This window comes from Eucalyptus grandis, chromosome 7 (assembly GCF_016545825.1).
Source record: "Eucalyptus grandis isolate ANBG69807.140 chromosome 7, ASM1654582v1, whole genome shotgun sequence".
NCBI lineage: Eukaryota > Viridiplantae > Streptophyta > Magnoliopsida > Myrtales > Myrtaceae > Eucalyptus > Eucalyptus grandis.
In genome coordinates, this window is record NC_052618.1 from 15,812,525 (window position 1) to 15,838,114 (window position 25,590).

The 25,590-nt window shown below is 39.8% G+C and overlaps 1 protein-coding gene, 2 long non-coding RNA genes and 1 pseudogene across 3 annotated transcripts; all 4 read right to left on the minus strand.

The window, feature by feature from the left end:
* Positions 1 to 760: 760 nt before the first annotated feature.
* Positions 761 to 3,635, minus strand: LOC120295524. The gene is made up of 2 exons (XR_005552918.1): positions 3,509 to 3,635; positions 761 to 1,249 (listed from the first exon to the last, which is right to left on the minus strand). It is a non-coding gene; the product is annotated as an uncharacterized LOC120295524 (long non-coding RNA).
* A 1,932-nt stretch (positions 3,636 to 5,567) lies between these two features.
* LOC120295260 lies at positions 5,568 to 5,866 on the minus strand. Its single transcript, XR_005552619.1, has 3 exons — positions 5,844 to 5,866; positions 5,693 to 5,745; positions 5,568 to 5,620 (listed from the first exon to the last, which is right to left on the minus strand). It is a non-coding gene; the product is annotated as an uncharacterized LOC120295260 (long non-coding RNA).
* Positions 5,867 to 9,186: 3,320 nt separating this feature from the next.
* Positions 9,187 to 12,399, minus strand: LOC120295895 (annotated as a pseudogene).
* A 2,176-nt stretch (positions 12,400 to 14,575) lies between these two features.
* Positions 14,576 to 21,932, minus strand: LOC104419612 (phospholipase D delta). Its single transcript, XM_039317504.1, has 10 exons — positions 20,510 to 21,932; positions 20,164 to 20,253; positions 19,328 to 19,522; positions 17,980 to 18,321; positions 17,822 to 17,893; positions 17,436 to 17,583; positions 16,918 to 17,066; positions 16,356 to 16,499; positions 15,575 to 15,775; positions 14,576 to 15,260 (listed from the first exon to the last, which is right to left on the minus strand). The coding sequence occupies exons 1-10, from the start codon at positions 21,836 to 21,838 to the stop codon at positions 14,970 to 14,972; spliced, it is 2,961 nt and encodes a 986-aa protein (XP_039173438.1). The 5' UTR covers positions 21,839 to 21,932; the 3' UTR covers positions 14,576 to 14,969.
* Between the last annotated feature and the right edge of the window lie 3,658 nt (positions 21,933 to 25,590).

A 25,590-nucleotide genomic window follows, 5' to 3' on the forward strand; every position in this document is an offset into this window, starting at 1 on the left:
GGTTATTATTAATTAAATGATTGTAGTGAATCATCTCATTTAATGAATAACACTTGCTGCTACAATTAACCGAATTACAGACTTTTAACAAGGTAATAGTCTCGCACCATAAAATGAAAACTTAAACTAGTAATTTCAAAATTATACACTCATCATCGAATATTATGAAATATCATAGGTTGTGTGAAGACAAAAAAAAAAAAAAATACTTGTTTCAAGTTCCAAATCACAAGTTCCAAGTTTCACCAACCCAATTTTTGAACCTAAAACCTATTTTAAATACCTCGGAACTTGGAATCGAGCAAATTCCTTCCAATCTAGTTCAAGTATACCATCGCTACCGGCCATGGCTTGTGTCGACATATAAAAGAGAGAAAAAATAAGAAAAAAACTCAAAAAATTATTTTTAAAAAATAGTTCATGTAAGCGCAAGCCGTGCCATGAGATAGCCAATATCTACGTCAACAATTTCTCCTACCTAAATTAACAAGATGAAATCAATTGGTACCAATATATAAAGATTTGGCATTAGATTAGTACAGTTAAAAAATTTATGACCGAATTGATACTAATTCAATATATTTTGAATCTTTTTTTTTTTTTTTGTACTTTTCCCCTTCAGTCAGTCAGCCTCGAAATAGTTTCGAGGATGTACGTTAAAACTTGTCAGGAGATGGCCACATATAAAAACTTAAGGAAGGCTGACCAGTCAAGACTCGTCTTCGAGAAAAGAGGAACCAAAGCTGGGCTAGAGACAGGCTGAAACTGACAAATATGAATTCCTACAAGCAGAGTTCAAACTTCGAAAGCCACACATCCTTAACTTATCCAACACTTTGCTAAATAATGAGAGCATTTACATGTATGTACACAGACATTAGCATTCAACTGATGTGGTATAACATATCGGTCGTATTTTGGGACGATACATGTTTAACTATGTGATTTGAGTACGATCGGTACTTCCAAGTAATAATGGTGCTCTGTAGTATAAAAGGAGGCGGGCATACATGATTGTGGAGTCAAGTTAGAGGCGGCACTCATCTAACCCAAAGCTGTACATTTCGGAGCTGCCTCAATTTTCTAGAACTCAGAAACTTACTTTAACCGCCCTTCGACCTGCATTTGATCCCCCATGCCTTTTTACCCCAGTCAATTTTCAGGGTCCCCCGAGTGAAGTCTGGAAACATGCCACCATCACGACCAAGTACTTGGGATCGGTAGGCACTTTCTTTTGTACAAGAGAATCCTAAAAGGAAAATTAATAAGGAGAATAATGTCAAACACCACAAATTGTACCTCAGTAAAAGAATAAAAAATAAAAGCATAATGAAGAATGTCTGCTACAGCAGAGCCTGCAGTAAGCCACTAACCTACAGATTTATGCATTACTTTCTCACGGATTATTTAACAAATAAAAAGAAAACTGCAAAACATTCCTGTGCCGTTGTACTGGTATTGAGGTCAGATCTCATTGTTGATCGCTGTATTTCAGTTCATTTGCTATTGGGTCATCAATGAACTGAACTTCAAGGGACCAAAGTTAATTTCTTTACAATTGATATACTTTGGCTAGCTGATGTCTGATCCAATTATCAGCCAAATGCTGATGTGGCTTTTCTTACCAGTGCACAAAATGCTATTATAAAAAAGAAAGGGGGGAGGGAGGGAGGGGTAAAGGCAAGGAAGGCCAACTTTGTGGAGAGACGCGATACCCCAACCATTTCACAGAAAGCGTGACCTGAGATCCTGACCCTGCCATTGATTGGTCAAGGGTCACTAATCTTTGCATGAGAGAGTGAGGTCCAGCGACCACTTCCCCCACCCCTTGTACTCTCTCTCTCTCCCTTCCCCCACCCCTTGTACTCTCTCTCTCTCTCCTCCTCCTCCTCCTCCGCCCCCCTCTTCCCTCTCCTTTTTTTCTTCCTTTCTGGTTTTCCTTTATTTTCGAAAGTATTGCTACCACATGTACAACCTGAAAAAGCTACATCAACATTTTATCTATGGAAATCCAGGCAAATTAAATCAATTGTATGTATAACGCCGATCAAAATCACACTGATTATCCAATTGAAAAATGGACCAAAGTAAAGTGATCCCTGAAAATATTTACCACAAATTGAGATACTAGTTGTGAATCAAGATATTACAATGAATCATGTCCAATTTTCAATGTCTGGCAAAGGAGACTAAACTTATAATCTGTGCCTCAGAGCAACAAAATTAAACCTGTTGCAAAATAACATGCTTTGAGTGATGTAAAGTGATTTAATACAAACACCTGGGCTGATGCTGCAGCACTGAGGGATTGACTTGACAATTAAGACAGGCAAGTTTGGACTTCGCCCTACACCTTTCAATCTTTACTGTCACTAAGGTGTATGGAAATTGGAAATGGGCTAACCCCGAAGAGGTTTCAAAGGTGCGCAGGCCTATGAAGAAATGGATTTCCTCCACATGAGCCAAAACAAGGTGATTACATGATAAAGACAAGGAAGAATGCCACTCACACTTAATATCATATTCTAGAAAATATTGCCATATACAGACTCAAACCAGTTATATCATTTGTATGTGCTCCGGCGACAAAATCATCATAAAACGGGGATATAAAAATAGCTTATATTGTGGCAGAACTATCATTCCCACATAGTGGGATTCCTTTTACTTTGACTTGAAGCATCTGAAATATGTCAGTTTGGTAAAAAGTGGAGAACAAAAAAGGTTATGGGAAATTCATGCTGCATAAATTCACCAGTTGCTCAGCCTTGCATGTTATACATTGGCTTGCAACTCTCGGTGTATACACATATTTTTAAGTTAGTGATTAGTATTAGAAATTCATGAGTGAGGGTTAACTTTTTATTTTTCACATACTTTTGTTTACGTTTACTTGGCCTGCTTTTATTTCCAAAAAAAAAAAAAGCTTACTTTGAATTTTAGTTGATGTATTTTTATTTGTCTTAATTGCTCTTCATCCTTTCAGTTATATCTTTTAATGTAACTCAATTTATAAGAAGTCTCTTCATGTTTTGTTCTTTCTAAGAGACTTTTCATTAGTAAGAGTAATTTAAAGAAAAAGTCCGACTTAAAATTTTGTTATTTTTTAGAATAAACATCTCTAATTCTAAAGTGCATAGATGGTTAGTTACAAATTGTAATTATATATATATGTATTCATACTATTTAGGTCTCCAATAAAGTTGAATTGGATTATCAAAATTGAAAAATTTAGTGCATATTAGCTGGGGCTTTAAACAATCACCATTTGGTTTTCCACCCAAAAAGTATTTACTTAGCATTTTAAGTTATTATGGAACAATGAAAATGAATCAAAATGTCAATATTGTGTATGTTTCTGATGTCCTATGTATCAAATCACCCAAACACCCGCTTAGAATCTTACTATGTGCCTATAATATCAGAAGAAATCAAGACAATCCATAAACTTTTCATTCCTCAATTGTCACAAGAGGTAGAGGTATTAATGCATTGAAAGAGGAAGTACCTTCCGATTTGCCTAATGGTTACGCCTTTGATTTACTTGAAGCTTCATTAGTTTATCTCTCCACAAGGCTGCAAAAGTTAACAGTCAAGAACAAGTAATCAAGAGAGAACTATTCGTGAAGTTGATAATGAATTACTGTAAAACAAGGAACTCAAGCTTGATGAAGAAAAGCCAGGAGAAATAAGCATGAAAATAAACTCCCTTCAAATGTACCTGCATCATTGTATCGCTCCTCTTTGATAGCTAGATTCATGTTTTGACTATATGAAGTTCTTCAGCCAGTGCATCTGGACCTTCCGAAGCACTGAATGAGATGTAAATTATGCTTAGATGAAGAAATTTCATGTATGTTTGCATACTTTTGAGTTTTCTACATCACTAGACAAAACTTATGCTCGTAAATTCAGGTACCTGTCATAAGACATCATAGACTGGTTTTCTGTCACGCGTTCTCCCTGTTCCATAGCTAAATCCGATAGCATCTCTGAGGACAATTTGCTTATTTACATATATTGGCACCTGCAGAACACAGCTCTCTATCAGGAACAAAGCCCAAATAACGAAATAAAGGAAGACATTGTCTAAACCTAAAAAGAGGCAAAATGTGGTCGGTGATGATGGATACAGATGACTTGAACCACATAATTGACAAGAAACCAAAGCAGAAGTTCTTTAAAAGATATCTATAAAACAAGCCAAAAGAAAAAAGGAAAACAAAAAGAAAGCTCAGTTGATAATTTCAGAACTATACTGGCAAAGACATCAACACCACAAATTTATATGAGATCAATCCATTGAGCAATTTCCCTTTCTCATTTGCCCTTTAAGTTTAACATAAGAAGGAACTTGGATCTAACCAGACCTAGTGGTACAAGCATGTATCTACAAAACTTCAGAGGTCAGGTTTGAGGGGGTTTCATTATTCAATATTTGCAGAACAATTGACACTTGCAAGTAGGTGAGACACATAATACAAACCTTGCACCTATAAGCCACATTTATGGCATCTGATGGACGAACATCTACACTTAGGACATCATCTTTCCCTGACTGCAGAAAAGGAAATGCTTTGTTGCACCATTAAATAACGAACCATAAGGCCGATGACTTCTAGAATTTAGCATTTTTGTGCAAGCAATGAGCTTTAATTACCTTGTGCTGAAATACAATCTGGCAAAGTGTTTGCCACTCTTGTGTGATCCTTACCATCTTTATCTGCAAAGAAGGGAAACGAGATTCATCTATTATAACCTTTAACTACATCTCTGGATGAGTAATGTTAGAAACGCAAAGAAGTCAATTTGCAACAGAAAGCTAATGCTAGAAACGCAGATGGGAGAGTAGCAATAGAAAGGTTTTACCAACATATTTAGTGTTCAAACAAAATATAAAAGCTAATTGAAAGTTTCTAATCTAGATTTCTTACATTGCTCTAGTGTATTCTTTTAAACATCATTTACACAAACTGAATCGATGTTTCATATGCCTCAATTCCATGGAGACCAAATCACACTTCTATTTGAGAACCAATCTTCCTAACAAAACACTTCAGAATTATGGTATGAGCATGGTACTAGATTAATAACTCAATCAACTGACTATATGAAGCTTTGTGCATACATTATACTCTAATAACAGCAACAACATCAAGCCAATGCCATTTGCAGCACAGTAGTGATGGGACTATTTGAGGGTATATGTTGAATTTTTTAAGGCTCAGTTCTTCATATTAACCTAATTTGAACGTCAAAGCAAGCAGTGTGTGCTAATAAGATTAAAAACAGCATATGTTTGAGACAAAACAACTTGATAGATTCTATTATCATAACAAAATATAGTATATCAATGTGTTTTCCAGTCAATGATATAAAATGGAGTTAAAATGAAACAGTGAAGTACAGGGTGTCAGTTTTCGGTAAATCTCAGTGTATCTTTCTGACTCCATCTAAGACTTCAAAATACCCAAACACTTGCTTATCCCATCATAGGGTTTACATAAAGCTAGCAACACACAATTAAGCCTCAACTAGTTCCTAAAAGTGAAATCTTTGAACTGACTAAACCAACTTTGTCTGTAAGATCCTTCACAAAATCAAATTGATCTGCACAGTCCTGCATAAGACCATAGAACATTCAGATTAAAGGAAATATAACATTCACTAAAAGCCACAAATAATTAATTACCCCATCTTCACCACTGCGAAGGGCATCAATTAGTTTTTCAATTGCAAATTCTCCTAAAGAAACAAAAGAAATTAGCAACACATCAGTCCAGAAGCTCTAGAAAACAAGACAAAAGACAGGAGAAAAGTTCGCAGGAAAACTATTCATATACCTACAACAATGGGTAGCAGGAAAATCTCCATCACAAACAATCTTAAGAAAAATTGTAGGACTCTGAAATCGGTGAAGGAAACCTTGATCTACACTAGGACCCTTGCTTTAACTGCAAATGGATGCAACTGGCTTGATAATTGACTCCTCACATCTACTTGATATCCTCTCCTCCGCATACGGTAGTGAGAAATGGTTTCTGCCCCAGAAGTATTCAGAATCAACCAACACATATAAAGCTTCATCAATGCATAATTCTAGATACATTTATGACATGTGCTCTAAAACTGGATATAGTGTAAAGAGCTCCAGTGAGAAGGTTATCCAAATTCCAAAAGCAGCTAGTCCAAAATATCCTTTTGATACATTGATAACTTTTGTTTTATGATCATTGCCATCATCAGAAGAAGTATATACAATTATAACCGCATCATTACAAGTTATGAGAAGTTTTAAGTAAATCTGAACTAAGCAGAAAAGTATAATGCTCGAGATTGTGGTACATAGGTATCTCTGTTCAAGCTCCTCAATAGGGAGTATTAACTTTAAGTACAGATGAATCGACATTTCCACCAGACTTGTTCATGAAAATCTAAACGGTTCCCAACAAGAAAAAGCCAATTAAAAGATGGAAGCCACACATTTTGGATCGGAAGCAGGAAGACAATGTCTCAAGCCTGGATCACTTGGTCCTGAATGACCATACCCAGGAATAACACGATATCCATACAAAAATGTGGAGATGTAAATGTAGAATCTAACCTACTTAGTACAACGTTAAATTAGAACATGTAGCTAAACTCTTAGAGTAAGTTTTTTTGGTAAAGAACTCTTAGAGTAAGTTGTGAGAAAGAAATCAAATAATTTCTGACACACTCCATGTCATGTTACGAGCCAATTGAATGGGAGAAATTCAACCTGTAGAATAAAGCAAACTGAAAAAAATGTCCAGTTCATCAACGCATCTTGCTGCTGGCAATCGAATAAGCAGACATCATATGCAGAAATAACGAACAGCAAAAATGGAACATAAAGAAATTCAAATACCAAAGACAGGAACCATCTAATGTTGAACAGAGAAAAAGCTACTCTCCCATACTGTCATTCTTTATTTACGTCACGACATAAAAACTTTTCATTACCGGGACAAGTCCCTCAATCATCGTGGGAAACCAATGTCGTAACATCATCTTAGCACTCCCCGCCGTTTGCCAATTTCCACCACATTACTCAATAACTCAATCAAGGACAGTTCCGAATCAGACTCTCGGCAAATGGCCAGGTCGAATTAAGCTCAATCCGAGACGACGCTCGCATTCCAACAGTTCAAAATCGTGCATACCCGCAGCCAACGAGTCTCAGCACGATCAAGGCATTCCCCCAATTTTCATCACGTAGTACGTAGGTCTCACGATTCAGGAACACTGCTGCCTACAAAACGCACGTATTTCTCGAAACCAACGAGAACACCGGCACACGGACGGCGGCAAACGCGATACCTGCGAGGAGGAGAGAGGCCTGGAGGTAGTCGCCGTCGTCGTCGCCGTAGCCGTAGCCGTCGCCGTCGTCGGGGCAGCTCGATCCGCCGCCGGGGCTCCGCGGGACGACCTGCACGAAACGGGCCGGGACTTGACGCCGCCGCCGCCGCGGCACCGACTCTTCCCTCCCGCGGCCGGACCGACGCGCGGAGGGAGAGAAAGCGGGGCTGGAGCCGCGATCGTCAGCCGGCCGGCGCGCGACTGCTCGGCGGCGCCGTGGCCGGAGATCGCGCGGACGCACGGATGAGCCGCGAGCATTGTAGAGAGGGGGAGGGAGGGAGGTGACGGAGTGGTAGTGAGGAAGGTAGGTGGTGATCCCCGGAAGGAGGAAACGAGAGGGGACTCGGATCAGAGGAGGTTGGAGATGGAGACACGCATAATAATCTCAACACTGTTTTCCACGTTCTTCTGTCGTCCTAATTCCTTTTTCGAATATTTCTTCGACCATTTTCGAATATTTATATGGATTTCTAATTTTTTTCTTAAGAAAAAAGACGCATTTTCATGTTTTATTTCCTATTTATCTGTTAATCCCCTGAGATTAATTCATTTTTTTTACTCGTTGTTCATCGAAAGATTGTAATGATACGCCGAAATTTAAATTATATGGCTCAAATTAAACTATACACTCTTGCCTTTTTGCTTTAACATTACGATGTTCAATCCATTTGGTCTAAGATCTACCAAATGAGTCGAATGACTTCCTTTCCTTAATCTATAGTGAATTGTCTCTAAATCTATCAAAATCAATCATAAATTCATTTCTTAACTCATGTATAATATGTTAAATTGTTATATTAATTAGTTATATTCCGAAAATAAATGAGTGTTAAATTGGTTCATAATTTACTTAGACTCAATCTATTTATTTGTGACTCTCACTTTCTCAATCTCACTTTCACTCATTCCATAGTTTAACCTTAGTATAGGTATGAATTTTTCTAAATTAGATTAAATATAAAAATATTTTAATAATGACTTGAATTGGATTTAAATTTGATATAAATCATCAAATTTCTATCGTATAAACATAAGTGAAAAACAGATTAAAAGATCAATTCGAATCAAAACAATTTTCAATATGACCCAACTCAACCTACCTATTTGACTAGTCTAATTATCTCCATAGGTATTGCCTCAATGGCGACGATTCAAGCAAGGGCGGTACTTGATGCGCTAACTATTTTATTTATGTAGGAAGAATGTCCGGATCTCGAGGGAATCAAATCTCCATCGAATTCATAAACTAAAAGATTCTCTGTCACGTATTTAATTTATTTCGGCACGAGCCCACAAACGACAGGATGAACAGCAGCATACGACGAACTGCTGTCTGATTAGAGAGTGGATAAGATCGACAACTCTTCACCATCCAACATGTAGGATTAATTTATAACGCCCTCTGATGCCCGGCATGCACGTTGATGCTAAAATACCGTGAACGATTACATTGGATAAGATCATCTTAAGTCGAAGACCGACGAGATTTACAGAACAGGATATATGCGCGTTTAAGTCTTGGCAGCTTCTCACTAAAGAATCAAGAAGAATATATTTTCTTCGACTTGTCTGTTGACGTGGAGTGAGAGCTGCTACCGTCTTGCTCCTGCACAGGCACAAGGGCTTTCCGAGAACATTTGCCCGATGGCTATCAGCTCAAATTAGTAGTCCGATGTCGAAGAGCAAGCTGCGTTTGCCTCGTGCTGACCTGTACTTGTGGCTCTGCGATGCGCGTGCATTTTCTTCTTTTGCCTCTTTCCTGAGGAAGACATCTTCAAGGACTGCCCTTGAGATCGAGAGCTTCATTCACTCACGGCATGATGGACGCGACTTGGGAAGTTGCTTCAGTAACTTGATGAGCTCAAGTCCTCAAGTCTCGGCCAGAATGTAGACAAAGGTCGAGCGGAGTCATGCCATCCTGAAAAGGAAATGCTTCTATTTTCGGCTGAATGAAAGAGGATAATTGCACATCACACAGAATAGAAATTAAGAGTACATCAAACTAATTACTATATGCTTCCGCTAAAAATAGAACACAACTATTTTCTACCCACTAAATTCACTCCAGCAGTAGTTTTTCAGGTGAAAATTTTTCAAATTTGAAGCTCATAAAAGTAAGGAATAAGCAACGTATCAAAAGGAAGTAATGGACCAAGCAAACTAAGGGCATGAATACTGGGAAAGAGGATATTTTAGGTACGTAGACCATAAGGTGTCATTTCAACTGCTAGTTGTTCAACTATCTATTAAAGAAGCAAATCCATGACCATAAACCCAGTGAGTTTCTCAAGCAGTGAGCATATCCATCTTCCTCACTAGATTTTTAAAAGCAACCGCCACTTGCAATTCCCAAGGCCATCCTTAGGAGCGCAGGTCTGTGTGCTCAGTAATTGTCCGATGTGTGGGAGCACAGACTTATAATAACACATTAGTGCATTCTCTCGAGGACACTAAGGAATACGGAAATGTGCCCTCCAGTAATTACATGGTTTATAGGGGAGTGGGGTACAACCACAAACATTCTCCTCCGAGAACAGTGCGAAATTTTTAGTTTTTACCAAGAGCTCAACAGTGATTGGCACCTGCCTAAGAACAGCCTCTAAGATTAAAGAAACAATTGGGTAGCAATACCAAGAAAACTGGAAGCAAAGAAATACCCTAAAAACACTGTGCAATATAACATATCCAAATAAGTCTTACCTGGTTTTTTATTGTCTTATCAGCTCCCTTGATTAATAAAAGTCTCACCACATCAGTTCAAGTCGAGATTGGACAGCAAGATGCAATGGTGTCCATCCATCCTGAAGAACAGAGACAATATCCTCAGACATAAAGCTATGGGCCTGACACCAAAAAAAATGTAAGAGTGCCCATTGACATTCAGGGTCCTCACATTATCCTGCAGGTTTATGTCAATGTTATACAGAAGAAGAATCTTTATCGCCTGACTCGATGCTGTTTGGACAGCATAGTGCATCAAAGTAGCCCCTTCCTATATAGCACACACAAATGTGAGAATACTGATCTAGATTAATATGACTCAGATAAGCAAAACACAAGAGAAGACAAGTTCCATGATTTGTATAGAAAGTTATTCTCAAAGACATGTACAGACAGACGAAAGTTAGCCATGACAAGATAGTGAAGAAAATTCCTCTGTAGCCAAGATAGCCATTAATCTAATGGAACATGAGCACTAATACCCTCATATTTCAGTCATCTGTATCATTTACTGATATTAGATGAAGTGGAAACATGCTGAATGTCATACGCCATTCATATCATGTCAATGAACAAGAAAACATGCCACGAGCATTTGTGTATCTGTACCTTATCGCACATAAACGGATTAGCAGATTCTCTCAAAAGATAGTTCATAATTGCCTGCTTCTTGCCTATAATTGCTTTGTGAAGTGCACTCAAACCATCCTAGAAAGAACACATAAGCCAAAATTACCATCACAAGTTCACAACTTGAGTGTTTGATACTGAGAAATTTCTGAATGATTAATCATCTGATAATCAGGCTATCATACCTTATCTACAGCATTGATATCAACATTGTGTTTCAGCAAAGCATTCATAAGGTAAAACTCTCCTGATGCAGCCAATGTGTAAGGGTAGCCATTTGTCCTGCAGCAACTTTCATCATCAGCCAAAAAGACCAAATCCTCAACTTCTGTTGCTAAAAAGAAAATGACATAACACAGGAGTAGCCAAGTCCTTGCTTCTGATCTTATTTCTCATCTGACAGGATAACTAGGCACCTGTAAGTCTGTAAATCTCCGATTTATCAACTTTTGAGCCAAAGAGACAGGTAACACATCAGTAATCACTTAGAATATATCAAGAAAAGTACTTACGTGAAAAATGTAACTAAACACTGAACTAGAATACAGAGAACTTACAGATGTGGCAGCAGCCAGGTCAGGAATCCATCTGCTCAGCAGAACCTTTTCTTCCTTAGTAAACAGCTTGCGTGGGACTATTTTCATGCTTTGGAAGTTACTATCCAATCTCCATAGTTTAAACAGCCAAATTCTGAACTAATCATTAGAGTTATGCATTTATACCATCTGGAAGACAAGAATAAAATCACAGTCAACTGCATCCTAAACACTAGAAACTAGGACTAAAAGGATCAGATATATGCAGAGGAGGGAAACTATGGATCAGATACAGCATCTGCAGCAATATTGTATCAATGTCTTTCACATTAATACATAGAAAGTTCCAGCTACTTTGAGGCTTTCAATTAATTTAAGTCAACCAAAGCCATACATAAGATTTATGTGTTGTGTATATAGCAGGTTTACTCAGTTTTTTTTTACCAGGTTCATAGTTTCCACTATTGAAAAATTCAGTAACATCCTCCAAGCCCCTCCCATAAACTTCCCATCTTGGATTCCTTGGCGCCGCTCTTTCACTTTGCAACTCTTTTTCTGCGCCTGCATTAGCCTCCTCATCCTCTTCTTTCACTTGAAAAACTAGAAGGACTGTCAAGAACCACTGGTTTCAACTGTGCCAACTTCGCCCTTTTGTAAGCTTTATATTCTTCTAAATTCACAGCCCTTAAAGGCAGGTAACCTTGTTTTTTCTTCTCCACCGTGCGACCAAACTCTAATTCCTGTGCGATCTTTGCGCCTATCTTTCTTTGTAATGTTAATCTCTGCTTGCACCTCTCTCCAATTTTCTGGCACTAAGTTTTCAGTTTCAACTTCATCTAACCTCTTTTTGCCTTTGCGTTTAGGTGGAATAAAGTTGTCGAGGTTGGTTTCACTCTTGGAGGTATGGGTCTTCAAAGATACCATCTTCAAATACAACACAGTCACCAATTATAGGTTCTTCCTCAATGATGTCCTTTTGCCATTCTAGTGAGGATCCAGAGGGAGGTGAAAGACAGTTCAGCTTTTTTGGGAATTGAATACTTTGAGAGAATGGCAACCGGAGGTAGGTTGTCAAAGACAAAGGAGAGGTTGGAACTGAAGAGAAGGGTCTCGAAAATGGGCTTCTGCAGATTTAAAACTGACATGGCTAGCTCTAACGTTGTTACCAGATCAATGGCATCCAAATCAGCTTGTACTGCTGTCACAGGGCTATATCACCATTTACCTACAAGATGATAACACATCCATCATGAAAATGAAAAACATTTCCAAAAAAATGACATTAGAATGAACTATAAACCATTGTACAAACAAAAACTAGATTAGGCATCATAAAACTTTTCAAAAAGCAGATGTAACTTACATAATAAAAATACAAGCCATGTCAAAATAGAAACGAGTTAAAAAGTAATAACATGCAACCTTAACTCTACAAAAGAGAAAACTAGATCACAAAATAAGAGACAATTTCAAGTAAGAGATCTTCCACATCCCTCTGCTATCCTGTTCTCAATTTTATCAACACTGAGCAGTAATTAAATTCATGATTTTATGGAATTATGAGAAATTATAGCTAGTGACATAATACACAGTAATATTTACATATAATAATTGAAACTGCATTGAAAAAACTAGTTATATAATTGGCTTTCCAAAACTATTAGAAGTTTAAAATCGGGCATACATGCTTCGACAGTTCTCAAGATATGAACATATCACACCGGTAAAAGATGAAAAAGATTTCAAAAAGAAAAGTTAACATCGCCATCGCAGGACATGAATTTGCAGCGCCTAAGATTCCAAAATCTTCTGCATATTTGAAGTGTTCAATGCTGAACAAAACACCATATGAATTTAATTTTGCGTTTCTGGTGATTTTCTGGGCGCGCATCATTCTTCAAAGAACTTATCGCTTCAGACCAATGAAGTTCCTCAATTCGCATTTCAGATTCGATCACAAAAGTTGGCCAAAATAATGCACATTACCTTGGTGGGTTCATCATCTCCTATACTGGTCTGTAACTATAAAACCATGCACAAAATCATACACCCCTCGAATACCGACCGACCGACCGAGTTCACTGACTCTGTAGCACATGAATACTTCAGCATCAACATCTCATTAGCCGGTACGCAGTTCCATGACCAGCACCGTTCATCCAACCGTCGTCTCCCAGGAACTCGACACACCGCGCGCGACGCGGCCCACATCTCGCAATAGGCTCAACCCGCGCTCGGGGAGCGATTATCCCGAGGCCGGCGCGAATTGGAGGAATCCGGCAGCCTCGCGGCGAGAGCACCGGCGGACGTTTCCGAGAGTCGGACAATTCTCCGGAGCATCCGGTTCGATGAACAAACAACACGTGCGTGCGAGAAGAGAGAGAGAGAGAGTACCTTGTTTCCGAAGAGCAAGAGAAGAGGTTGAGTGTCGCGGCTCCGACAGAGGAGAAAGAGATTCAGGCACTGGCGAGAGAGACGAAGGGCGTGCAAAGACGGGGGAAGAAGTAAGAAAGCGGAAGACGAAAATCGGGACCGTCGGTGAAGGGTCACCTGAAAATAAACGTCGACGCTTCGTGGACTGAAAACCAGAGAGAGGGAGGATCAATTGCCGGGCTGGCAGAGACGAGAACGGGGTCCTCAGGGATGGTTTCGCGGCCAAAATTGAAGCCGACTCACCTCTGAAAGCAGAAGCTTTGGCTGTCCGTGCAGCTCTGCGGAAAGTAACGAAGGAGAGTGAAGAAAAGGAGCCCCACGTTCGCACAAAACTTGAAGATAGAAGAACAGTCTGACTGCAAAACCGTGATGGCGATGGACAGCTTGATGGGCTTTGCACCGAGCCCATGGACAGTGGAACCAATTTTAGAGGATTGCAAAGTGCTGTTGGCCCAACTTAAATGCGTCTCCATTTCTTATGCGCATAGAGGAGCAAACAAGCCCGCCGATTGGATAGCAAGAGCACACCAATTGAATTTTATATCCCCTCATCCACTTTGGGTCTTATTATTTAACGATTCCGAACCTAATTGCGGTTCCGCAACTTATTAGTAATGATCACTATCTTTCGACAAAAAAACAAAAAAGGTTGTAGCATTGAATCTTGAACTTCTGTATACTTTGTGAAGGTTTCGAGTATTTCCCGCAAGATAAAAGGTAGAATTGGGGAGACGTGGCATTCGCCGAAAAGTCACCCCGGATGAATGTGGTAAGGATAGAATCCACCCGTGCAAAGAACTCCCCTCGTGAAATGATTCTTGCGTTCCTGAGATTTACTCATTTCAAACTTAAAGGCATCAATCACTTTCATATAAAAAGCCAAGCTGTGTCGTGTTCAACTACATCATAGCTTTCTGGACAACATTTTCCAAATTACATTCTTCATCCTCTAAAACAATAGAGCACAGACGCTCCCAGATTTGTAACTGCACACTTTCAACCAAAGCCGAAGGAGATACCGAACTGCTCGAATACAATATTCACACCATGGCCGAGATCACCACCGAGGATCCTCGCTATGCATGGGGTCAGCGAAACATCCAGACAGCCACAGAAGGAAAAAACGAAACAGCAAAAGAATAATCTGAACTACAGCACCTCCCAAAAGCAATCAGACGGAAACAAATTCTATACATCAGTGAGGAAGCGACAGCCCGGGAAACATCTTTGCGGCTCCTGGGGCTGCGTGGACAAGGAGTCAGAGGGAGCCTAAGTTGTTAGAACATCAGGGATTGCAGCGGTATGAGCACCAACGACTTTGCCACCGACATCTGGAAACTCCTCAGATCCTGGTAATGGCCTGACATTCCCATCTTGGTCCACCTGTATGGGGTACCGGAGAAGGTGGCCCTGCAACTCGCCTTTATTCTTGTAGCTGTCCCAGTTCTTTCCAGCTATCTCATTCACCCTCTTCACACACGCTGGACTGCCAGGCTCATCAAAGCATTCTTCCACTACCCCAAGATGCTCTGCCCACAGGGACATTCTGTATCCATATACCTGCATAGATGGGCAACAAGGCAAACACATGACAATCATACCAGAAAATATGTATCCCAGTTGCTCCATTCACAACTCACTGCGACCTATTTTAGATTCAACTGCATTCCCCCTGTCAAAACAAATACCAGCGTCGAAACCGTTTCGAATTCTTTTCTGACTGGAAATGGTGTTCTTGGCATTGTTACAACCAATTGAACAAGTGTGAACTGATTTGTACTAGAAAGATTCAGTGAATATTTACTTAAACAAGCCGGCACAAACATCCTAAAATTAGAAATTAGGCTTAGGCAAAGAAGCCACAAGATAACAACCTGACCACGTGGATGCCCCTCCTTTTTTGCACAGGTGTGATGGGGCTGATATGCACCCATGGCAATCTCAGTATCTTTGGTGCCAGCCAATGACCTTTGGTTAAGATTTGCCGATCCCAATAAGACATACTCATCATCCACTACCATTCCTTTAGCGTGAACATATATCATAAATCGCTTGGAATTGTACGATTCTGAGACCTGCTGTATCACGTCAGAAAACATCAGATCCAAGGTTCATCAACTTATATCATGGGGAAAGCTGATTAACCACGTGTCAATCTTAACACAGGCTCCACAATGATTACTCAAGATCGACTCACCTTATTTCTAATCAAGCTTGAGCTCAAAGTTCTCAAGTATCTTGTCGAGTCAAGTTCAAGCTCGCCAATACTTAGTTTGACAAGCTCCTAAGCCCAATTGAGCTCCTATCTTTTCAAAAATATTTTTTAAGAACCAAAAAAGGACTCAAAAGTCATTCAAACTACATATTTAACCCTCATAAGCAAATATGCAGGGAAACTGTTTGAGCTTACTAAAACTCAAGCTCAAGTTCATGAATAACTCTATTATAATTGAGTCAAGTTCAACTCAAGCTCAATACAAAAAGTTTTATATGTGATCAAGCTCTAGCTGAGTTCAAGCCCCAAGGATGCAGGTTGAGTTGAGCACGAACTTTATACCATGTCGACTTGACTCAGCTCAATTACAACTCTATGAACCACACTTGCTAGTCTAGGCATTCATGCACCACTGAATGAGATACTGTAAAAAGCATTACCGCATTATTTGGAGAATGTTGACCAGAATTATCTTCCCTTTTACCAAGACAGTAAAAATTAAGGTAGTCCTGAGGATAATCTTTAAGTGATGTTTGCTTCAGTTGACTTGCAATGACTCGATACATCATTTGCATGGTCTGGTTCTGGGAAAAAAAACGAGGCAAATAATTAAAAAGAATCAGAATATGTGAGATTTCAGTATCCAAAGAATTAGAAACACACAATATTTTCTATAACTATCGATTTACTATCTTATGGCTAATGTGATGTGTGAGTAGTAGGATACAATATCAAAGAATACTTTGCCCAGCATTAAACATAGACATCCAGAACTAGTGAGAAAGCATAATCTCGTATTGGCTGGACACCTAAATGGAATCAATTACGTAGTATTTGCTACTCTATAGTATGTAGTGATTTCTGTCACCCGTCATGTAAAGGTTGTCCTTGTCCATGGTACACTATAGGAAGCCTACATCTTGCCTCTCGCCATCTCACCTATCAAACAAAAGCACCAAGGTCTACACAGATCTGCGAAAACACATTCATGTCCCAACCTACCTGCCAAAAGAGAATCTCTTGGACTGCAGCTGACTTGGGATCCCCTTCAGGCCACATCGGTATGACAATATATACAGCAAATCTCTCGTTTGCTTTAATTTTGCTAGCAATCTTCAGGGCCAACTCCATCGGAATGAGGTTATCAGCTCCTGCTCAGACCATGCTACAAATAGCTGATAGTGGTTTGTGGACAAAAATCTAACTATAAGAAGTCTACTGCTTACTAAGACTTCATTAATGTGGCAAACAGTACTAGTTAGTGACTTAGCTCCTTAACATTTAAAAAAGTGATGAAAATGGTCAATTGACCCCCGAACAAAAGATTTAACCAATACTTTGGGGTGAAATGAGCCATAATCAATATATATATATTGGTAGCTTAATTCACCTCTGCAGGTCAAATATGTGTATAAGCACATGATTGTGATTAAACGAGCCACACTTAGTCCACCAATGGAATATCTCGAGTATAGATAGGAAATGTGTACTTGCAAAATAAAAGAAATCATGATATTCACCTGCATCATTATGCGATGGCCACGCATACGATGATCCCAGAAAATACTGATTTTCAATATATACAAAATTTTTGGCAGATCGGATTGCCTGAATGTAAGCTGTCTGAATGCTTCTGTCTACTACTACATCTTTTGCATCTATAAGATTCTGCACCAAAAACTACCAATAATTAAGAGGATGCTATATATATATTTCCAGTACAATGATGTCAATTAGAAAGGCAGAAACTAGTTTAAGTTTTAACATGACAGAGATTCCTACTCCAGCACAGGTCCATTAATATGATTTCTTCACCTTTTTACGAAAATCGTTCAACTAAAAAAAGCAAAAAGAGAAGAAAAGTAGGGATAAGAAATGAAGAAAGAAACATAGATCTCATGTACACCTGCTTTCCAGCAACTTCTTTCTTTTTTTTCGGAAATCCTTTGACTGATCCAGAATCAATAGACCGGAAAATCTGCACAAGCAAACATGAAGGAAAGGGCTAAATAAAAGAAAGATAACCTGAACATGCTATAACAACATGGAACTTGCATTTCCAACCTGAACATGCCAGTTATTATGATCATCTTCTTTAGAGACATAGATATCGGGGTTGTCCTCAGGCACTACCGTAGTACGCTCATGGCGGTTTTCCTTTGAAAGAGATCTGGTGCTATCATGTAAATCAGTTGATGGAGGACTCAATATCCAAGAGATACGGCTTATTTTAAGTAAGGAATCATCATGCCAATGTTTTTTTCCTTTGACAAAGAGACTGAAATCTTTCCATCTTGTTGCTTTCCTCCAACGTTGCTCAAAGTTGATCAGTACATCATATGCAGCAGGACCTTCAATCCGGCAGTGCAAGTCGTGCCATGGTTGTCTTGGAGCTTCCACTCCAGCCTGACAGATACAAAATAAAGTAACTCACTGGAAGAAAATCAAGAGATAATACCAAGTTGTGCAGCAACTACCAGTGCATGGTACCAAAGTCCAAGATCTTACAAGACTCAAAACTGAAAGAAATAGCAAGATATTGTTCCATTCACCCCTTTCTTTTTTCAGGTTCTATCAATCAAATCTCAAACTTTAGGTGTACCCACAGCATATGGATGGGCATTCTGTAGAGAACCTCAATATGAGCACAACCTTTTCAGCATGAAGAAAGTTTAATGGCTTGACTCGATACACACAAAAACTTAATTTAGTCGAATATATCTCGCTCATTTCATACTAGTCCATGCAACAAATTAAGATTGAAATGATACAAAGAACTTGCTTGTATCATGACAAATTCGAGTAGTAGACTAGAACCTGCGGCCTCTTCCATTATCCAGAAATTTAAAAATGCTTTTGTGCCCCCTGGCAAGGCTGTCAAGGTTAAGTTCACTATATGCTTCATCTAAAAATCTTTTCCAGCAAGTCATTAAGCAGAGGCATGAATCTTCCTTCAATCTTAATAATAATCAATCCACTTCTGATGTGCAACCACGGCAATAAATTCTGAAAAACAACGAAATAAAACCCTTCAAATTCGCAGATTTTGATTTTATCAATTCATCCTCATTTCACCTTGCTTATCCACCTGACTATTTCTTAATGGATTCCCATACAAAACCTCTTAAAATTTTAACGCTACCACAACACTTATGATCATAATTCATCAGATGCGACAAAGCATATCTAATCAGAAATAGGCAGACTGTTATTACAGAGATGGTACATCAGTTCTCAAGTAAAAGTATCACGCCACTCTTCATGCAGGAAAGTTGGGGGAAAAAAATGGGCTCAAAAGACTTCTATCACTCCAGAGTCTAAAATTCAATTTGCATTATAAGACAGCACACACAAGAGTATTAAACAGAAAAGAAAAACTGCTAGGCAAAAAAAGCATAGACAAACAACTCACAGGAAATGTAGGATTGTGAAAGTCGTCCTTAAAAACAGTGTCAAGATTGCGAAATAGCCGATGCTCAGGTGTATCATATCGACCGTCACAGAGATCAATTCCTCCTATAAATGCAGTTATTTTTCGGTAATTACCCGGCGCCTGGGTGTCCACCAAGACGCATTTTTGATGATGTGTGAACATCGTTCCAACAACCTGAAGAAAAAACACAGTCCAAGCTTGAAAGAGTTACTAAGGTTACCAGAATTACCACAGCACCACATAAGGAACTCAAGCAAGAAAGGAGGATAAAAGTCCATCCATTCTCACAAGATTTATGCAGCCATGCTTAAGTAAAATGAGTGTACATTACAAGCAAACCTTATCCCTTAAGATTATCATTCCAAATCAATGAATGACGATTATGTATAGCACAGAATCTTCCCTAGAAAGTAGAGTACCTTTATGATAGCTTGAAAATGCAAGGAAACAAGGGACATTAGCTCTATGAGTGGGCTAAATGAGGAGTCCAAAAGAGTCCATCAGTCGTTTTATAAAGGACATTGATCTCCAATGCCAAATCACCTCAGCAAATTCACAGGACATTTCTACAATAAAACGCATCTCCAGCTACAAATATGCAAGGCAGCCAATTGCCTAGACATAAGGCAGGAACAAAACATCACAATGCCACGTAGCTCATAAATGTGAAAGAGGCTATGGCAACGGCAAATGACAAAGAGACCCTGGCCATCCAATGCTAGTGCTAATCTCTAGATTTTGATAAAAGGTCCATGTGGTGAAACTGCAAGAATTCAAGGAATAGCATACCTGCTGTTTAATATAGCCAAGCTTACTGCTGGGATTACGCGGGCCAGCACACAATTCACTGATGAATGCTTGAAAAAATCTTTAGTTTCTTCATCATGTGTCTGCATCACCCCTTCCTGCAAGAAATGCCGCCCATGCACCCTTATTCATTTGTAGGGACAATATTGAGAGCAAAGAGAGAGACGCTACCACCTAATTCTTCACTAGACAAATGGTCCTCGCAGCAAATACACTAACCATTATAATAGTCTGGGCAACAGAACCAACAACACTATGGTAATCAGCAATGCCATATGCCACCTTAATTTACTAAAATAAACGGATGGAAGCATGTGACAAGGGCAATCCAACTAAAATAAAGCAACTTCTCACCATGTTAATAAAATACTTTTTGTGCGAAGTCTTATCATCCCAAATCAACAACAAAACGCGCACCCCCTCCTGTGACTTATACTTGAGCAATTCACCGAGCGTCAAGTCCCCCTCTTGCGGCAATGGCCGGGTCTGGGTATGCTCTCTAATGAGCTTAATTTTATGAGAAACCGACCAACCAACGATGTATATCAAATGGTGAGCCTCGGATATGGCGTGACAAATATCCTCCCAACACTTCTCACGCCTATAAACCCCTCCAGCATCGCTATCCAACTTAATCTCAGGCAACGACCCATCAATCACATGAGCGTCCTGATACAGCGTGAGGCCACTCCCTTTTCTCAAGGGGAAATAAGTCTGCCTCACTCCCTGATGCTTCGGATCTCCAGCAATGCCGAGGCGGTACAGCTCGTTCTCCTCCACGGGCGTGAACTGCAGCTGGAGCTTGAGAGTGGAATTCTGCTTCGCCGAGGGTCCACTTAGTGGGAACGAACGGGAGATGACCCTTTTTTCCATGATTTCCCGCGCCGATATCTTAACAGTGCCGATCACCTGCGCGCCAAAGAGGTCGTTGTCCTTCACGCGGAACTCCAAGTAGTCGACGGGGTGAGACAGGGGAATGCAGAACCACTGGTCCCACTCGGGGTCCTGCGTGTTGTGGAGGACGCGAGTGCGGGCAACGGTGGCGTGGGGGACGCAGACGGTGACGTAGGGGTCGGAGGTGATGATCTTGGCGTGGTGGGGGCCGTCGTCGTCGTCGCTGCGGTGGATGGGCAGCGAGGCCGGGTCGGGGTCCGGGTCCGGGGAGCGGGGAGGCCGGGCGCAGGCGGAGAAGCACCAGCGGAGGCGCCCGGTGACCATGTCCATGTTGGGGAGGTCGGAGGCGGAGATGATGTGGAGGTCGAGGTCGCCGTGGAGGTAGACGGGCCCATCTGGAGGCGAACCCGCCATGGGAGAAATCGGAAGAAGACGGGCGGAGGTGGAATGGCAGATGGGTAGAGAGAGAAAAGCATGGTGGATGATATGGCCGGAAGAATCAGTCGGAGGGCGAGAGAGAGAGAGAGAGAGAGAGAGAGAGAAAGCACGGGGAGAAATGCCTTTCTTGAGGAAGAAGAGAACAGGGAATAGATGCGCACAGAGAGAGAAAGCGAGAGAAGTGCGTCGAGAGAAAGCAAAGGGGAATTCCCAGGTTTCGCTCACCGCTTCAGGAGGAGGATACATCATTCCAGATGAGGGCGACGGTGAAATTGGCGATGCCGACATTACAAGAGACAGGACAGAAGTGCGAGTGCGAGTGCGAGTGCGAGTGCGAAACCTCGTATCCATTCCATCGATTGGTCGCGCGAACGCCGATTGGGCCCCACCTGACTCCCTCGGAAACACTTCAAATTCTTCCCGTTTGGTTCCCTCCCGCGCTCTTCCCTATCTCTCCTCTCACTATTTATCTATTCATCTTCTTCTTCTTCTTCTTCTGTCGAGAAAATTGACGTCACATATGTCATTATTTTGATACCACTATTTCATGAGGACCATAACTTTTTTTTATCACTTAAATGTTATATAACTTCTCACTTGGTCACTTGAGCAGCATATCTTTTTTTATTCTATTTAAAAAATCTTGCTAAGCCACGTCGAGTGCAGGCATTTGTAGTGCAAACAACAATGAGGGATGGGTAAAGAGAACTCAAGAAACCGTCACAAGTGTCAATGTGTGAATTATGTTAAAGAAGTCTCACATTAAAGAATTAATGTGGTGTTGAGTAATTAATATATAATGATTAACTCATGACTCATTGATTTAAGTTTTTGAATAAAAGTGAATCCAAGCGAATATATTAACAAGCTCAGACTTGACCACGCTCTTTAGCAATCTCCCTAGAAAAAAAGGCATTAGGCTTCTAAAGTGTACTCTTGATAGCGAGAAGGATGTCACATAGTTTCACCAAACATGCAAACAACAACTCACACATGATGACACGTCATGATTATGACACGCAAACAAGAACAAGAATGATGAAACATAGTCTCACCAAACACTCGTGCTCGCATAAGATAATGTGTCACGGCTATGACACACAAATGAGAACGAGAAGGATGCCGTATAGTCTCACCAAACATGCAAACCACAACTTGCAAGATGCTACATATTCTCACAGTCTTCACCAAAAACGCAAACGACAATTCACATAGGATGACATGTCACGGCTATGGCTAGGAAGAAAGGAAGTGAGAAGGGAGAGAGTGATGGGAGCTGCAATTTGAGAAAAACATAAAGTGAAATTTGAAGTTTCTAATAAAGTGGAGGTGGAGCAATGTTGAGGTGTAATTCATATTCCTCATCGATTGGGATGATTGGTGAAGGACAAAGAAGAAAAGATAGTAAGGAGGAAGAGTGATGGGAGGGGGTGGAATCATGTTGAAGTGTGATTCATACTCCCACCAATCGAGGGAGTTGGTGAAGGACGAAAAAAGAAAAGGAAATGAGAAAAGAGAGCAAGTGATGGGAGCTACAATTTGAGAAAAATAGAAAAAGAGAAATTTAAAGTTGAGGTGGAGCCATGTCGAGGTGTGGTAATACCAGCAAAATAGAGAAAGAGAAATTGAAAGTGGGAGTGGAGCCATGTTGAGGTATGATAATACCAGCAGATTCTCTTTCTCATTTTTACTCTCTATTTTTTTTTGTGATTGCCTAGCGAATCCTAACAAGCCCAATTATGTACACATGACAACTGATTAATGGACTCGGGAAAATCATGCATGGTGCTACCCAATAGTTGGCGTCTAAAAGTTACAATAAAGGTTTTTAACTTGCTAATAGGTTCTTGCGATGACATATTATGTGATAGTGGCACATGGGATAAAAAGTCACTTAAAATTGAGATATGAAGGGCTTCGTATAACTTGTCACAAATGGATTTCATAACAGGTGAACAATTATGATTAGTCAATGAAATCCCATTATCACTATCATGACTTGACATAGCTCTTTAGGTGGAATTATAATGTATATATCACATGAAATATGTTCTTAAGTGAGATGAAATAATTGCACAAATTTTTTTTAATGTGGGTTCTTGAGTCTGGGTTTCTAAGTTCTCTAAGTTGGGTCACAAGGACCTCATGTCTTGTCCAGACTTAGAGATTGTGGGGCTACTCACACAGTCACTTAACCCGATGCCATCTCCTCCCTCTACACAATCGGACCAACCCGTGAAGGGAAGAGGAAGTGCACAGACTCGCGGTGAACCGGTTGACATGGGATTGCTCCCACCGCATCATAGCCGTAGCGTGACATCTTGAAGTTTCCTCGCTTCCTAATATTATTTAGGATATTAAGATGATTAATGGTTTGAATGAATTGTTCGATAACCTCGATTAATTACAAACTTGTCGGTGATTTTGTTAAGCTAGGAAAATTTCTAAAAATTAGCTTTTGAAGCTGTGATATTTAAGTATGTGACTCTGTTAAGGGTTATTAAATCTTTTAAAGGGTCAAAAAGGGTGACGCGAGTTAGAATCGATGAAAATGCTTTGAAGACTCATGAACGTGGGACTTATTGGTTTTCCTAGTATCTGATTATATGTCATAATTGAGAAAATTCAATCGATAAAATAATCTTACTAACTTTAATATGCATAAGTGAATAAAAATTAGAGCATGAGTTGTTATTGGAGATTGACGGTAAAAAATGTGTCGACATAGTATTTTTAGGTGCGACCAATATGGCTAGATAGGCACATAGAATGATTATGAAAAGTGAAAATTCATTGAGTTTGTTTCGCCGAAATTTCTTCCACAACAAAATATCTTTCATCAATTTTTTTTTTTTTGGTTGACAACCATAGGTAGCCACATGAGTACATCATTATTGATTTTTAGACTAGTATTGAATTAGGTGTTTGATTTGCTTAAGTAGTGTTAATTCAAGATTGCATCATTTGATTTTTAGGTGGATTAAGCTTTATGTTCACTCAAACTTTCCATCGAAGGCACGTGAATCTCTAAGGGGTAAACTGGGTTGATTCTCTTAGGGCGCATTTGGTAACGATTCTGTTCCCGGGAATAAATTATGATCAGAAATGATTCTTTTTTATTATGCTCCCGAGAACAATTTCTAAGCATTTTAAGCCGTTTGGTAACCTTCCAAAATTTCTGATTCTGGAATAGAATTGCGTTTGGTACCGTGCTAATTGATTATGTTCCAAATCAATTTCTTTTAATTTTTAAATAAATTTTTTTTTCCTTTCTCTCCTATTCTTCTTCTTCAAGTGGCCGGTCGCCGGTTTGGCGATCCGCCGGCGAGGGTCGGCGACCTCAAGCATCATCGATAGCTGGATAGGGCTCGCCTAGCCTCGCCGTCGAGGCTCCACCTTGCTGCGGTTGGCGAGGTTGAGCCTCGCCGGGCTGGGCTTGCCTCGGTGACCAGGCGACGGTGGGGCGGCGAATGGCGGCGAACGCAAGGGCGGCGAGCGGCAAACGCGGGATGGAGGTAGATGAAGAAGAAGAAAAGAGAAGAAGAAGAGAAATATGATTTTGATTATTAGATTTGTTCAGAACAAGAATCAACTTTTTATTTATTTATTTTTTATTACGTTCCAAATTTACTTTGAAAACAAAAATAGAAATTTGTTCCATGAACAAAAATTTTACCAATGCGATTCTGTTCTCAAACTACTCCCGAGAACAAAAATCAGAATTAGGCACTTTTGGATGGTTATCAAACAGACCCTTAATAATCTTCATCAATTCTGACCAAAAAATAATAATCTTGATCATTATTTGGTTTTAGCTTAAAGTATAAATAATATTAGCCATTCATGTTGTTAAAAGAAGTTAATGATTACCTGATGAGCTAATAAGAGGCAAAATCATGTATGAATGAGTTTATATGATTTTGTATCATGGGCGATGCCACGCTTTAAGATGAGAATGATGGCCGTTGATGCTCACTTGCGCTTTCATCTTGAAATTGTTATTGATATTGCATGAAAGATCCATTATGTTTATGATGCCATTAGAAGATACTATGAGTCACATAGATAATGGATGTGTTTCATAAATGAAAACATGGTCGAAT